The sequence below is a fragment of the Rhineura floridana genome, chromosome 6, assembly GCF_030035675.1.
Source record: "Rhineura floridana isolate rRhiFlo1 chromosome 6, rRhiFlo1.hap2, whole genome shotgun sequence".
NCBI lineage: Eukaryota > Metazoa > Chordata > Lepidosauria > Squamata > Rhineuridae > Rhineura > Rhineura floridana.
The window spans coordinates 108,199,567-108,212,113 of NC_084485.1; the positions used below are offsets into that span (position 1 = coordinate 108,199,567).

Genomic DNA, 12,547 nt, shown 5'->3' on the forward strand with positions numbered 1-12,547 from the left:
CATATAAATTTAAGTGCAACATCAGGAAAACCAAGGAAGTGCCCTGCAGGAGTCTTCCTTCAAAAGATAATTGTGATCTATAATGTAATTTTTGAGTATTATTTTTTTCTTACCTTTCTTAGTATCACACTTCCTAAATAGACCTTGAAAATTTACATAAGAACATAAGAACATAAGAAGAGCCTGCTGGATCAGGCCAGTGGCCCATCTAGTCCAGCATCCTGTTCTCACAGTGGCCAACCAGGTGCCTGGGGGAAGCCATTTACGTAAAGATACAGCAATGCCTGCAAATTTTAAGTGACTATCCTACTGGGACACAGACTTGAACAGGATTAAAAGACTATCTTGTTCAGACTTCTGCTATGAAGCAGTATTATTACCCCATGAGCACTCTGTAAATCAACCCATACCAATCCATGTCACAAAATGAGGGGAAAGGCATATTTCAAACCAGTGCCAGCAAGTGAAATAGCTTCAAACAAATCAAGCAAACAAATGAAGCTACGCACTACACTACAGGGAAAGGCAACAAACTATTCTAGATCAGCCTTACATATTAGATTTTATTGACAAATATCTTAATACCTATGACTTGAAATCTACATCTCAACACCTCTTTGGTATTACTAGTTGTGTTTCAGTTTTGCTCCCCAGCTTTCAAGCTGAAATTGACACAGTCTGAAAGGATTTTAACCCATCCAAAAGGACACTGATTTGTAGCCTAAACATGGGACTGTGAAATTGTCCTGTATGAGCAAAATCTCAATTATGTACAAGATTTTAGAAAGCCAGCTGAAAGCATCTTAGTCTTTAGGGAGCAGGTTAAGATCCTCAGAATTTGTGATGTCTGGGAACAGCCTTTCAAAGCTGTCCATCTAGAAACAATCCAGAGAATGGCACAAAGCTGTGGGAGTTCAAAATCAATTTGCAAAGCAACACAAATGGACTGTAAGAAAGGGGGGAACCTTCAGAAGTCCCACAGGACATGTATTAGCCTTGGGGCTGCCCTCTGGGTTGTGCTTTGAACAAAAATGATGAGCAGCGCTCTCACAAAAAATAATGCTCTCTTGCTTAGTGCTGCATCAAATTGTTTAGTCTGAATTCCTTCATACTCTAGTCAGTGGCTGATGAATCATTTTTAAGTTCAGCACAAGGTATCAAGATGGGGGGTTTTGGTTGAGGTTTTCTAGCTTATTTTTGCATTCCCAAAATTTGAATATGTATCCATCTTGGTTTATCCTCTTCTGTCCTTCAAATCATATGTCTATATACACCTATCAAATTGATTATATAATTGGTGGAAGAAGATGGAGAAGTTCCATACTTTCAGCAAAAACAAGACCAGGAGCAGACTGTGGTACAGATCATGAACTGGTCATATCGAAAATCAGAGTAAAGCTAAAGAAGAACCAAAAAAGCAATCATAATGCCCAAATACAATTGAAATAACATCCCAGAAGAATATAAAGATGAAATAAGGAACAGGTCTGAGACTTTAAACTTAGTTGTCAGAGAACCAGAAGAACTATGGAATGCAGTCAAAGACGTTATCAGGGAAGAATGCAAAAAGACAATACCTCTAGATAAAAAGAGAGAAAGACTTCAATGGATGACTGAAGAAACTCTTAAAAAGAGAGAAGGAAAGCAAAAGCAAAAGGAGATAGAAACACGGTCAGAACTCTAAATGCAACAATACAGTGACTAGTACGTGGGGACAAAGAGAACTATTACAATAGTTATTGTATAGAAATAGAAAAGGACAACAAAATGGGAAGAACAAGAGCCCTATTCTAAAAGATTAGAGAAATGAAAGGGAAATTTAAACCACGAGTAGGGATGTTGAATAATCAACAGGGGAACACACTGACTGACCGAGATGAAATAAAAGGAAGATGGAAGCAATACACTGAAGAACTCTATAAAAGAGATGCAAAGATGACAGATTCATTCACGGAGGAACCGTATGATGAAGAACCAGAAATTTTAGAACGTGAGGTGAAAGCTGCTCTTAAAATACTTGGAAGAAACAAATCACCAGGAATAGACGGCATACCAATAGAGTTGCTACAAGCCACTGAGACTGAATCTGTCCAAATTTTGACAAATATTTGTCAAGAAATATGGAAAACTAAACAATGGCCCACAAACTGGAAGCATTCAATATACATCCCAATTCCAAAGAAAGGGGATCCCAGGGAATGCAGTAATTATCAAACTATTGCCTTAATTTCCCATGGAACAGACCAAGGAATTTCAGAAGGAAATTACCCTGTGCTTTATAGATTACAGCAAAGCCTTTGATTGTGAAGATCATGAAAAACTATGGAATGCTTTAAGAGAAATGGGGGTGTCACAGCATCTGATTATCCTGATGCGCAATTTATACTCTGGAGAAGAGGCTACTGTAAGGACAGAATATGGAGAAACCGATTGATTCCCCATTGGAAAGGGTGTGAGACAGGGGTGTATTTTAATTTTTATCACCCTACTTATTTAATCTATATGCAGAACATATACTGAAAATGGGACTGGACCAAGATGAAGGAGGTGTGAAAATTGGAGGGAGAAGTATCAATAATTTAAGATATGCAGATGATACCATACTACTAGCAGAAACCAGTAATGATTTGAAACGAATGCTGATGAAAGTTAAAGAGGAAAGCACAAAAGCAGGACTACAGCTGAACGTCAAGAAGACTAAAATAATGACAACAGAAGATTTATGTAACTTTAAAGTTGACAACATGGACATTGAACTTGTCCAGGAATACCTCAGCACAGTCATTAATCAAAATGAAGACAATAGTCAAGAAATCAGCAGAAGGCTAGGACTGGGTAGGGCAGCTGTGAGAGAACTAGAAAGGGTCCTCAAATGCAAAGATGTATCATTGAACACTAAAGACAGGATCATTCAGACCATGGTATTCCTGATCTCTATGTATGGATGTGAAAGTTGGACAGTGAAAAAAGTGAATAAGAGAAAAATCAACTTATTTGAACTATGGTGTTGGAGGAGAGCTTTGCGCATACCATGGACTGCAAAAAACAGAAATAATTGGGTGTTAAAACGAATTAAACCAGAATTATCACTAGAAGCTAAAATGATGAAACTGAGGTTATCATACTTTGGACACATCATGAGAAGACAGGATTCACTAGAAAAGACAATAATGCTGGGGAAAACAAAAGGGAATAAAAAAAGAGGCAGGCCAAACAAGAGATGGATTGATTCCATAAAGGAAGCCACAGACCTGAACTTACAAGATCTGAACAGGATGGTTTATGACAGATGCTCTTGGAGGTCACTGATTCATAGGGTCGCCATAAGTCGTAATCGCACATAACAACAACAAACCAGTACGCTGCCGTGTACTAAAGTTCATGTCACAATGGAACTGCTCATCTCTTTTTACTACTAGAAACAAATATCCAGGGGTACCCATTGCAACAACAGAGAATGATGTGGCCCATAGATACTAACCTATATATTGTGACAAAATCTTTCTTGGGCCAGGCCTACTTGGTCAGATGCATCACGCCACATGCATCTGATGACGTGGACTCAGGATCATGAAAATTTATGCCTCAATATATCTGGTAGTGTTAAAGGTATCCAGGGACTCTTTGCTGCATAAGACTCCACTTTTGGAACTTGGAATCAAGAGGATCCAAGATGGCAGGTAGTACCTAAACCCTACAGGTATAGGGGCCCCCAAAAACAGTCTGTTGGCAAATTTAAGACATTTTTCTCTTTTATGTCCATTTTACATATGTTACAAACTCAGTGACCGAACAGAAAACCAATCAATTGTCCATACCTATAACAAGGAGCTGATCTTTCCACATTGACGAAACCAAAGTGTCCATGTTTGCCCCCCAGTCGAGTACCCTTCCGATGCTTATATTCACAGCAAGAACTTAACCGATCCACTTGTATTCCGTTGATATAAAATGTGAGGCTGAAGGGGAAGCCATAATGCCGCTTGGAAATAAACTGAAAATTTTCTGGAGTTGGAAAGAAAGAAAACAACACTGTTTGAGGCTTCTCCATTGCATTTAAGGTGGGTTAAGGGCCAATTCCAATGTACAGAGAAAACAGATAGTACCCTCCTACTGGTAGGAGATGGCACATTTGAATGCTTTCTCACATCAAGGGCAACCTGTGCGTGCGGAAAAGTGTGTCTGGGAGAAAGTTGGGCTAAAAGCTGCACTTGTGTGCTGGTGGGAGAGCATTCAGCATTCAACCCTAGCCCTGTAGTTAGAAGTGGCATTGTCCTGGAATATCCCATCTGGGTTTTCTGAATGTTTCAGTTGGGTCTAAGACATGACAAGTAAAAACCCAAACTGTCCACAGTACTGACCAAAATGCTCTATAACGGAAGGCCTGTAGGGCAATTAATAGTTCAGAGATGGAGAACCCGTTGCCCTCCAGAGGTTTTTTTCCTAGCTGTAATGAGTCCTTGAACTCCGATATTGCCTCTTGCTTGTCTGGATGGAAGACGGAGGGGTGTGTGAGTATGTGTAGAAACTGGCCTATTATACAAAGGTAAAATTTACATCAGTTGCTTTGCTCATTTTTGCCTCTGACCCTGCCCAACACTGGCATTGAGCCCTTGGAAGCTTGCACAGAGGGAACATGGCCCTCGGACCAACTCTACTGTATCCCATTAATCCCTGAACTCTCCCCCTGTTGCTGTTCAGTCCATTTAATACAGATTTAAGACCTCTGGGTGTGGGTTATATTTATTTCCACATTCTGTTCAGTGCCTAACACCATGACAAATTAAGTAAGTTTAACATAAAATGCTTTTTTCTTAATTTATTATTTAATTTTGAGAGAGAGAGAGAGAGAGAGAGAGATGTCCTTCCACAGCAATAGCCCACTTGCATTGCATTGGACTGCCTTCAAGTCGATCCCGACTTATGATGACCCTATGAATAGGGTTTTTATGGTAAGCAGTATTCAGAGGGGGTTTACCATTGCCTCCCTCTGAGGCTAATCCTCCCCAGCTGGCTAGGGCCTGCTCAGCTTGCCACAGCTGCACAAGCCAGCCCCTTCCTTGTCCACAACTGCCAGCTGGGGGGCAACTGGGCTCCTTGGGACTATGCAGCTTGCCCACAGTTGCACAGGTGGCAGGGCACGTAACCCATGAGCCACTCACAGTGGGGGTGATCTTTAGCTGGCCCTTTACACCCAGGAGACACAGGTGGGGATTTGAACTCACAGACTCTGGACTCCCAGCCAGGCTCTCCTCCCCACTGTGCTATACCAGCTAGATTAATTCAACCTAGAATGCTATTCTTCCCTCACATCAATGTTGTCACCATTGATTCACATTCAGAATCAAACCTCAAGTATGTATTCATTTTTCTTCTGGAGCAATAAACAGCTCACCCTGATATATTATAGCTTCTTGTAAGCAGATAATTTGGTATTCATTTTACCCCTGCAAGCATTTTATTAACCATACATCTCCATCCAAAAATTAATCTAACCCACTGTATTTTGTTAAATCACCCCTGCATATCCCCTTCTTCCATAATTTGCAAAAGTAATTGCAGCCTCATTTTCAATCATGAAACAGTAAATCTAGACTTACTTTGAGGCAGCTGGTATATAAGTCCCTGGACACACATAACAGGACTGAGCTTCGCAAAAATAATGTCACTACCACTTCAACAGTTTATCCATATAAATAAGAGTTTGCCAGAATTAAAATGAACCCTTGGGCTTTTTCATGCTTACCTCCCTCCAGTAGTTTGCCTCTGTATACACAGAGATTTTCACCTCCACAGTGCTGTTGATATATTTTTATTTCCTCTCGATAGTCTAAGAGGTCATAGGACAGGTGCACAGTTTTCCCCAAATAGATCATCGTAACATACGCATTGCTTTGTACTTGTGGCTTATAGAACTTCCCTGTGTCCTACATCAAAGAGCAAAAAACTCCACTGAAATACTTGCACTTTTGCATAGCCAACATTTGATCCATTATTGTGCTATTCCAAGATCAATCTTGAGCTCTCAGCATTTAGCAATCACATGCTGAACACGTGGCAAGGTGATGAACGACTGGTAACTTGGCATGAGCAATCCCTCTGTGAAAATCCAAAGCAATCGCTTAGGGTCTTCTCACTCTCCTGACACATGTTCCATATGCCCTACATGGAAAGAGCCTGATGAGAGCCCCACATCAAACTAACTTAGGTTGTTTGGAACTGCACAGAGCTTCACACTATGGGGAAAGGTGCTAGTTCAGAGGTAGAGCATATCTTGTACAACAGCTGTGGGAAAAAAATTAATGAATAAATTCCTGGGCATTTCCAGGGAGGGCTATGACAGACTCCTGTCTGAAACCCTGGAGAGACACTGTTAGTTAGCAAAGACAATGCTGTCCTAAATGGGTCAATGGTCTGGCTCAGTTTCATGCAGTTTCCTATATTCTTAAATGAAAAGCATTGACATTTGCGAGAAATTCATTCTACCTATTTCTCTCTTTTAAATCTATTACCCTCAATTTGTTGTTGCTATTGTTGTTGGGTTGTACTGAACTAAGTTCTACTCACTGACATGACAGACATTAGTTAGTGACCACCATTAAGTTCACTGGGTGGTATTCAATGCTAATCCTATTCAAAATACACCCACTGAAGTTAATAGAAATGACTAACAGGTTCATTGATTTCAAAAGGTCTACTCTGAATAGAACTAACAATGGATACAACCTATTCTTACTATCATTAAGTACTGAACCTGTAATTACCAAGGCCACATTCAACTTCCCTTAAAAAATAAGTACAAAGAGACCATCAACCTAAAATGTTTCCTAACATGTGCCTAGAGGAAAGGAAACCTCTAGCACAGCCTTCGCCAACCAGGAGCTCTCCAGATGATGTTGGACTGCAACTCCCATCAGCCCCTGCCAGCATGGAGTTTCCATCAACATCTGGAGAGCACCAGGTTGGTGAAGGCTGCTCTAGCTGTATGGAACTAGAGTAGGAATGACTGGGAACCCTGTGAGTGATGCTCCAACTCTTGCACATTAAACACTCTGACAGGCCATGACGTGGTCCTCCTTAGCTTTGGACAAAGGACATGCCTTCAGCTTGTGCTGTTTTCAGTTTTCCAGTACAATTTTCAGTTCAATTCAAACATATTGTTCTGCCCAACTAGGTCTAAACCTTAGAGCAGTGGCGCATTACTGTTTGATTGGATTCCTAGCACTTCCATCTTAAATATTCAAATACATCTTCTCCAGCTGCTACCAGTACAGATGTGCTTCTTTTGTATGTGTTTTGTATTTATTTACATACTTTATATCACTTCATAAGTGTAGATTCCCAGCCTGGTTAACAGAGTAGTAAGAAACAGAAAAGTACAATTTATAAATAAGGATGCAAGCAAATGAGCATACAAACTAATACAAAAAACTATAATAGCATAATAATAGAAAAGGGGCCACCCAATGTATCTGAATGTTGAAAGAGGCAGGACAGACAAAAGAAAGTACTTCTTCACAGAGCACATAATCAAACTATGAAATTTGATCTCCCAAGATATAATGATGGCCACCAACTTGGAAGGCTTTAAAAGAGAACTAGACAAATTAATGGAGGATTCACTAATACGCAAAAAACCTTGCAGTTTAAGAACGTACCTATAGCCCACAGATATTTCTATCAAACTTTAAAAAACAGGGAAATTGACAGTGATAGTGAATGCACCAGGAGAGCAGGAAACCTGACCTCCTCTCGGAGATATTGTATTGCCCTACAAATTTGTCAAAATGCAAACATAATTTTGGTTGGTCTTTCACAATCCTATCCACTTCCTGTGTAGCTTGGAAGATAACATAACTTGATAACATGTGCCTCTGAGCATATGGTGAGTGGTGGAAACACTTGCCATCTCCAAAGATGGAGAATTATATTTTTGTATGTTTGTTGGTGTTCTTACTTTGCTTCTTTCCTGTGTTACTAATGTTTCTACAGAGAATCTAGAAATTTTTATTTCCCTCATTATTCATCCCAGAAATCGGTGTCAAATTCATTTTTATTAATTTCAAAGCCTTTTTATTCATCAATGTCATATGATGGTGAAGACAGTCTTTTGAGTTTCAAACTGGAGGTTATGTTCTATTTCAATTTTGGGTGCATTAGCAGTTGAATCTGAAACTACAGTTTGATGTAAAATCAGACTGATTACAATATGTTGCTACTTCCGCAATGACTCTTAGCTGTTGGAAAAAAGAGAATGCATGTTTTCAGCTATGTTTAAACCACTTAATTTAAGGCAAGGTAAGCACAGTCAATTAAAAACATAAAGCACACCTAGAATTTTGTTAGAATATATTTCACCTCTTGGGTAAACTGAGACAGTCCTGATGTCCACTAGAAACTATTCTGCAGAATAGTCACTGCCATTATTCCATAATTATTTTTGGAGTTTTTTAGTGTAAATTTTTTAGTGTAAATTTTGCAGAGTGTTGCTGTACTTCACATATTCACAGAAATAGAAACAAAAGAAAATGATTTCCTATAGGAAATTTCACTAAAATTGCAAAGTAAATCAGACATATTTAAAGTGACCATCTGAACTATATCAACTGTCTTAATAATGTTGCTTCCTCCCTGCTAAAACAAGATCAGCACATTACGTCTTCTTTCTATTATTTGGGCTGACTGCAGGTGTTGCCACTACTCACCATATGCTCAGAGGCACGTTATCAAATTCTTCCAAGATACACAGGAAGTGGATTGGACTGTGAAAGACCAACCCAAATTGTGTTTCCATTTTTACAAATTTGTAGGGCAGTCCAATATCTCAGAGACGAGGTCAGGTTTCCTGCTCCCCTGGTGCATTCACTATAGCTGCCCAATTTCCCTGCTTTTTAAAGTTTGATAAAAAATATCTGTTGGTACATTCTTAAACCACAAGGTTTTTTGCCTAGTAGTGAATTTCTTTGCTTTTTAATCTGGAAGGTAAGAAATGGGATCCTGTGCAAGTTTCTTGAGAATGGATTGATCATTTGCATGCTTATTGAGTTCAGTAGGATTTACTCCTGTGCAATCATGCTTAGGATAGGTGAAACTGACCACAGGGAATGGGGAGGGGAGGAGGGGGAGGGAGGGGAGAAAGGGCAGAGGGGAGGAGGGGAGGGGAGCAGGCAAGAGGGGGAGGGGAGGAGAAGGACAGGTTTGATCATTTGAATGTTTATTGAGTTTAGTGGGATTTACTCCCGTGCAATCATGCTTACGATAGGTAAAACTGACAGGGGGAGGGAGGGAAGGAGGGCTAGAGTGGGCAGGAAGAAGGAAGAGGGGAAGGGAAGAGGAAGGGAAAGAAGAGGGGAAGGAGGTGAAAGGCAGGTTTGATCATTTGCATGCTTATTGAGTTCAATGGGAATTACTCCTATGCAATCATGGTTAGGATAGGTAAAACTGATCATGGGGGAGCAGCAGGGGGAGGGGGAAGGGATGGATTGGAGGGGGGCAAAGGAAGCAGGAGGGCAGGTTTGATCATTTGTCTGCTTATAGAGTTCAGTGGTATTTACTCCCATGCAATCATGCTTAAGATAGGTAAAGCTGACAATGGGGAGGAGAAGGGGATGGGGGAGGAGGGGGAAGGAGGGGATTGGAAGAGGATGGGGAGGAATGGGGAAAGGAAGGAGGGGGAAAGGGCAAGAGGGAGGGGATAGGAGGGAGGAGAAGGGAGGGTGGGTTTGATCAGTTGCATACTTTTTTGAGTTCAATGGGATTTATTTCAAGTCGATCCCAACTTATGGCAACCCTATGAATAGGGTTTTCATGGTAAACAGTATTCAGAGGAGGTTTTACCATTGCCTTCCTCTGAGGTTGAGAGGCAGTAACTGGCCCAAGATCACCCAGTGAGATTCATGGCTGTGTGGGGATTTGAACCCTTGTGTCCCAGGTGATAGTCCAACACCGACCTGGGGGAGGGGCAGAGAGGGGAGGAGGAGGGGAGGGGAGGAGATTGGGTGAGTGGGCACTGGGCAGAGGGGAAGCCCCTTTCCTTTCCAAAAGGAAAACACTGTGAACAGTATCATTGCTTTTCAGTGGTTCCCCCACCTTTTTATTCTACAGCAGGCACATGTAGCCGCCCACCCAAATTTAAACCAAAGCTGTCCCTGGCCACATGCACAGCAGGCCTTTATTTCACTTTGGACCATCATGGGTTCTCTCAAAGAATCCTGGGAAGTGTAGTTAGTGAAGGGTGCTGAGAGTTGCTACGAAATGTCCTGTTCACAGAGCTTCAATCAGTGTGGCTGACTGTTAAACCACTCTGGCCACTGGAGCTCTGTCAGTGCAATAGGAGTCTCCTCTCAGCACCCTTCACAAACTACACTTCCCAGGATTCTTTGGGGGAAGCCATGACTGTCTAAAGTGAAATCAAAGTCTGGTGTGGGTGTGGCCCAGATTAGGCAAGCCCAGCTTGGGAGTCTGGCTTTTAGAACACTGACAATTGGTTCTTACTGAGCATGCCCGCTCTTATCATTGGCTTCCAGCCAAAATTTCTTAAATTAATTAAAAATCAGCCAGGCATTTTTTTAGCTTTTAAACTGCAGAAGATGAAGGTCAGAGTATGGGGCAAGGTCAGTAACAGGAGTACAGGTACTCTGTGGTTATGGCTGATTTTTAATGAATTTCAACAGATTATGAGAACTCTTGACAGAAAAAAGTCCAAAAGGGCTCTGGGTTTTCCCCCCTCTCTTTTTAGACTTTGAACTCTCTATTCTCTCTGGCTGTTTTGTGTATCACCATGAAAATTTATAGGATTGTTAAGCAAGCGTTTCTGAGTTCAGGACTATAAGTTTTGTAAGGTTTTGTTTTGAAATGGGCTTTTGGGAAGCATCAGAATGGCATGGGGGGTAATTTCAATTTAACATTGTGGAATGTGAAAAATCCACGCTGGCTATAGTATTCAGCCATTCTCATGGCTGTATAATAAGGCTATCAGTGGTGCTGGGAATCACAAACTAGGAGAGTGCTGTTACATTCAAGTGCCGCTTGCAGGCTTCCCATAGGCATTTGGTTGGCCACTGCAAGAACAGGATGCTGGTCTAAATCGGCCATTGGCATGATCCAACAGGTCTCCTCTTATGTAAATAATAAATAAATAAATAAATAAACCATGCTCCAAAGGTAAGGAGCCACTCACCACATTTCTATTACATTCCCTAAACAGATAAAGTTACAACTTGCAGACCTATACGTCTATATTCTTAAAGATTTATTGAGGACATACAATATTGGGTAAACCTCAAGCAAAATATTATGGCAAAATTAGATTCTGGAGCAGAGTCCTCTTTCAAAAAGATAAGATTATTCTTAATTAATCCACCATAAAAGAGCATGACATCATGAACTCTGCCTTAATTTTCTAGAATAAAAGACTCTGAATAGGCAAACTTTATAGGAATTTATCTACATATTGTTTAGACTTTGAGGGAGAGGATATAATATCTACGGCAGATTCATTCCTTGATTGAGACCAAGATTCTCGAATGCTCCAGGACTTACAGAGAATTCTGGGATGAACACTAGTCTGCATGTAACTGTCAGCAAGGAAAGTACTCTGAAATAAACCTCTTCATTTAACAACCATAGCCTTAGTCCAGGTTCTTATTTCTAAGGGACCCAGGCTTCTGGATACAACAGAGGGGTATTCTTAGGGAAGGTGATTGAGAGAGTTGTGGCGCAGCAATTCCAAGTACTCTTGGATGAAACAGATTATCTTGACCCATCCCAGTCTGGGTTCAGGCCTGGTTATGGGACTAAATTGCCCTTGGTCACCCTGATGGATAACCTTTATCGGGAGAAGGACAGGGGGAGTGCAACCCTGTTACTCTTACTTGATCTCTCAGTGGTAACTGACCAATGGTACCATGGTATCCTTCTGGGCTGACTTGGTGAGATTGGTATTGGAGGCACTATATTACAGTGGTTCCAATCCTATCTCCAAGGTCATTTTCAGAGAATAGCTTTGGGTGATTGTCTTTTGGCCCCCTGGCAGTTGTGCTGTGGGGTGCCACAGAGTACCATCTTGTCCTTCATGCCGTTTTACATCTATATGAAGTCCTTGGGAGTAGTCATCAGGAGATTTGGGGCAACATGTCAGCAGTATGCTGACGATACCCACCTGTTTCTCTGTAACATCTGAATCGGGAGAAGCCGTGCAAGCCCTGGACTGCTGCCTGGACTCGTTGGTGGGCTGGATGAGGGACAGTAAACTGAATCTGAAACCTAGCAAGATGGAGGCGCTGTGGGTTGGTGGTTCCCGAGTTCGGATAATTGGTCAGTTACCTGCTTTGGATGGGGTCATACTCCCTCTGAAAGAGCATAGTCTGGGGGTGTTCCTGGATCCATCTTTGTTGCTAAAGGCCCAGGCGACTTCAGTGGCTAGGAATGCCTTTTACCAGCTTCGGCTGGTAAGACAGCTGTGGCTGTTTCTGGACCGGGATAGCCTGACCACTGTTGTCCACGCACTGCTAACCTCCAAGCTGGATTACTGTAATGCACACTATGT

At 41.4% G+C, this 12,547-nt stretch overlaps 1 protein-coding gene across 1 annotated transcript in view; it reads right to left on the bottom strand.

The window, feature by feature from the left end:
* Positions 1 to 12,547, bottom strand: part of ERICH3 (glutamate rich 3) — an 89,431-nt gene that overhangs the window by 41,245 nt on the left and 35,639 nt on the right. Inside the window, exons 8-9 of the mRNA XM_061630643.1 lie at positions 5,747 to 5,927; positions 3,819 to 4,005 (exon numbers count right to left, since the gene is read on the bottom strand). Of these exons, the coding sequence (XP_061486627.1) occupies positions 3,819 to 4,005; positions 5,747 to 5,927 (368 nt within the window). The remainder of the gene's footprint in view (positions 1 to 3,818; positions 4,006 to 5,746; positions 5,928 to 12,547) is intronic.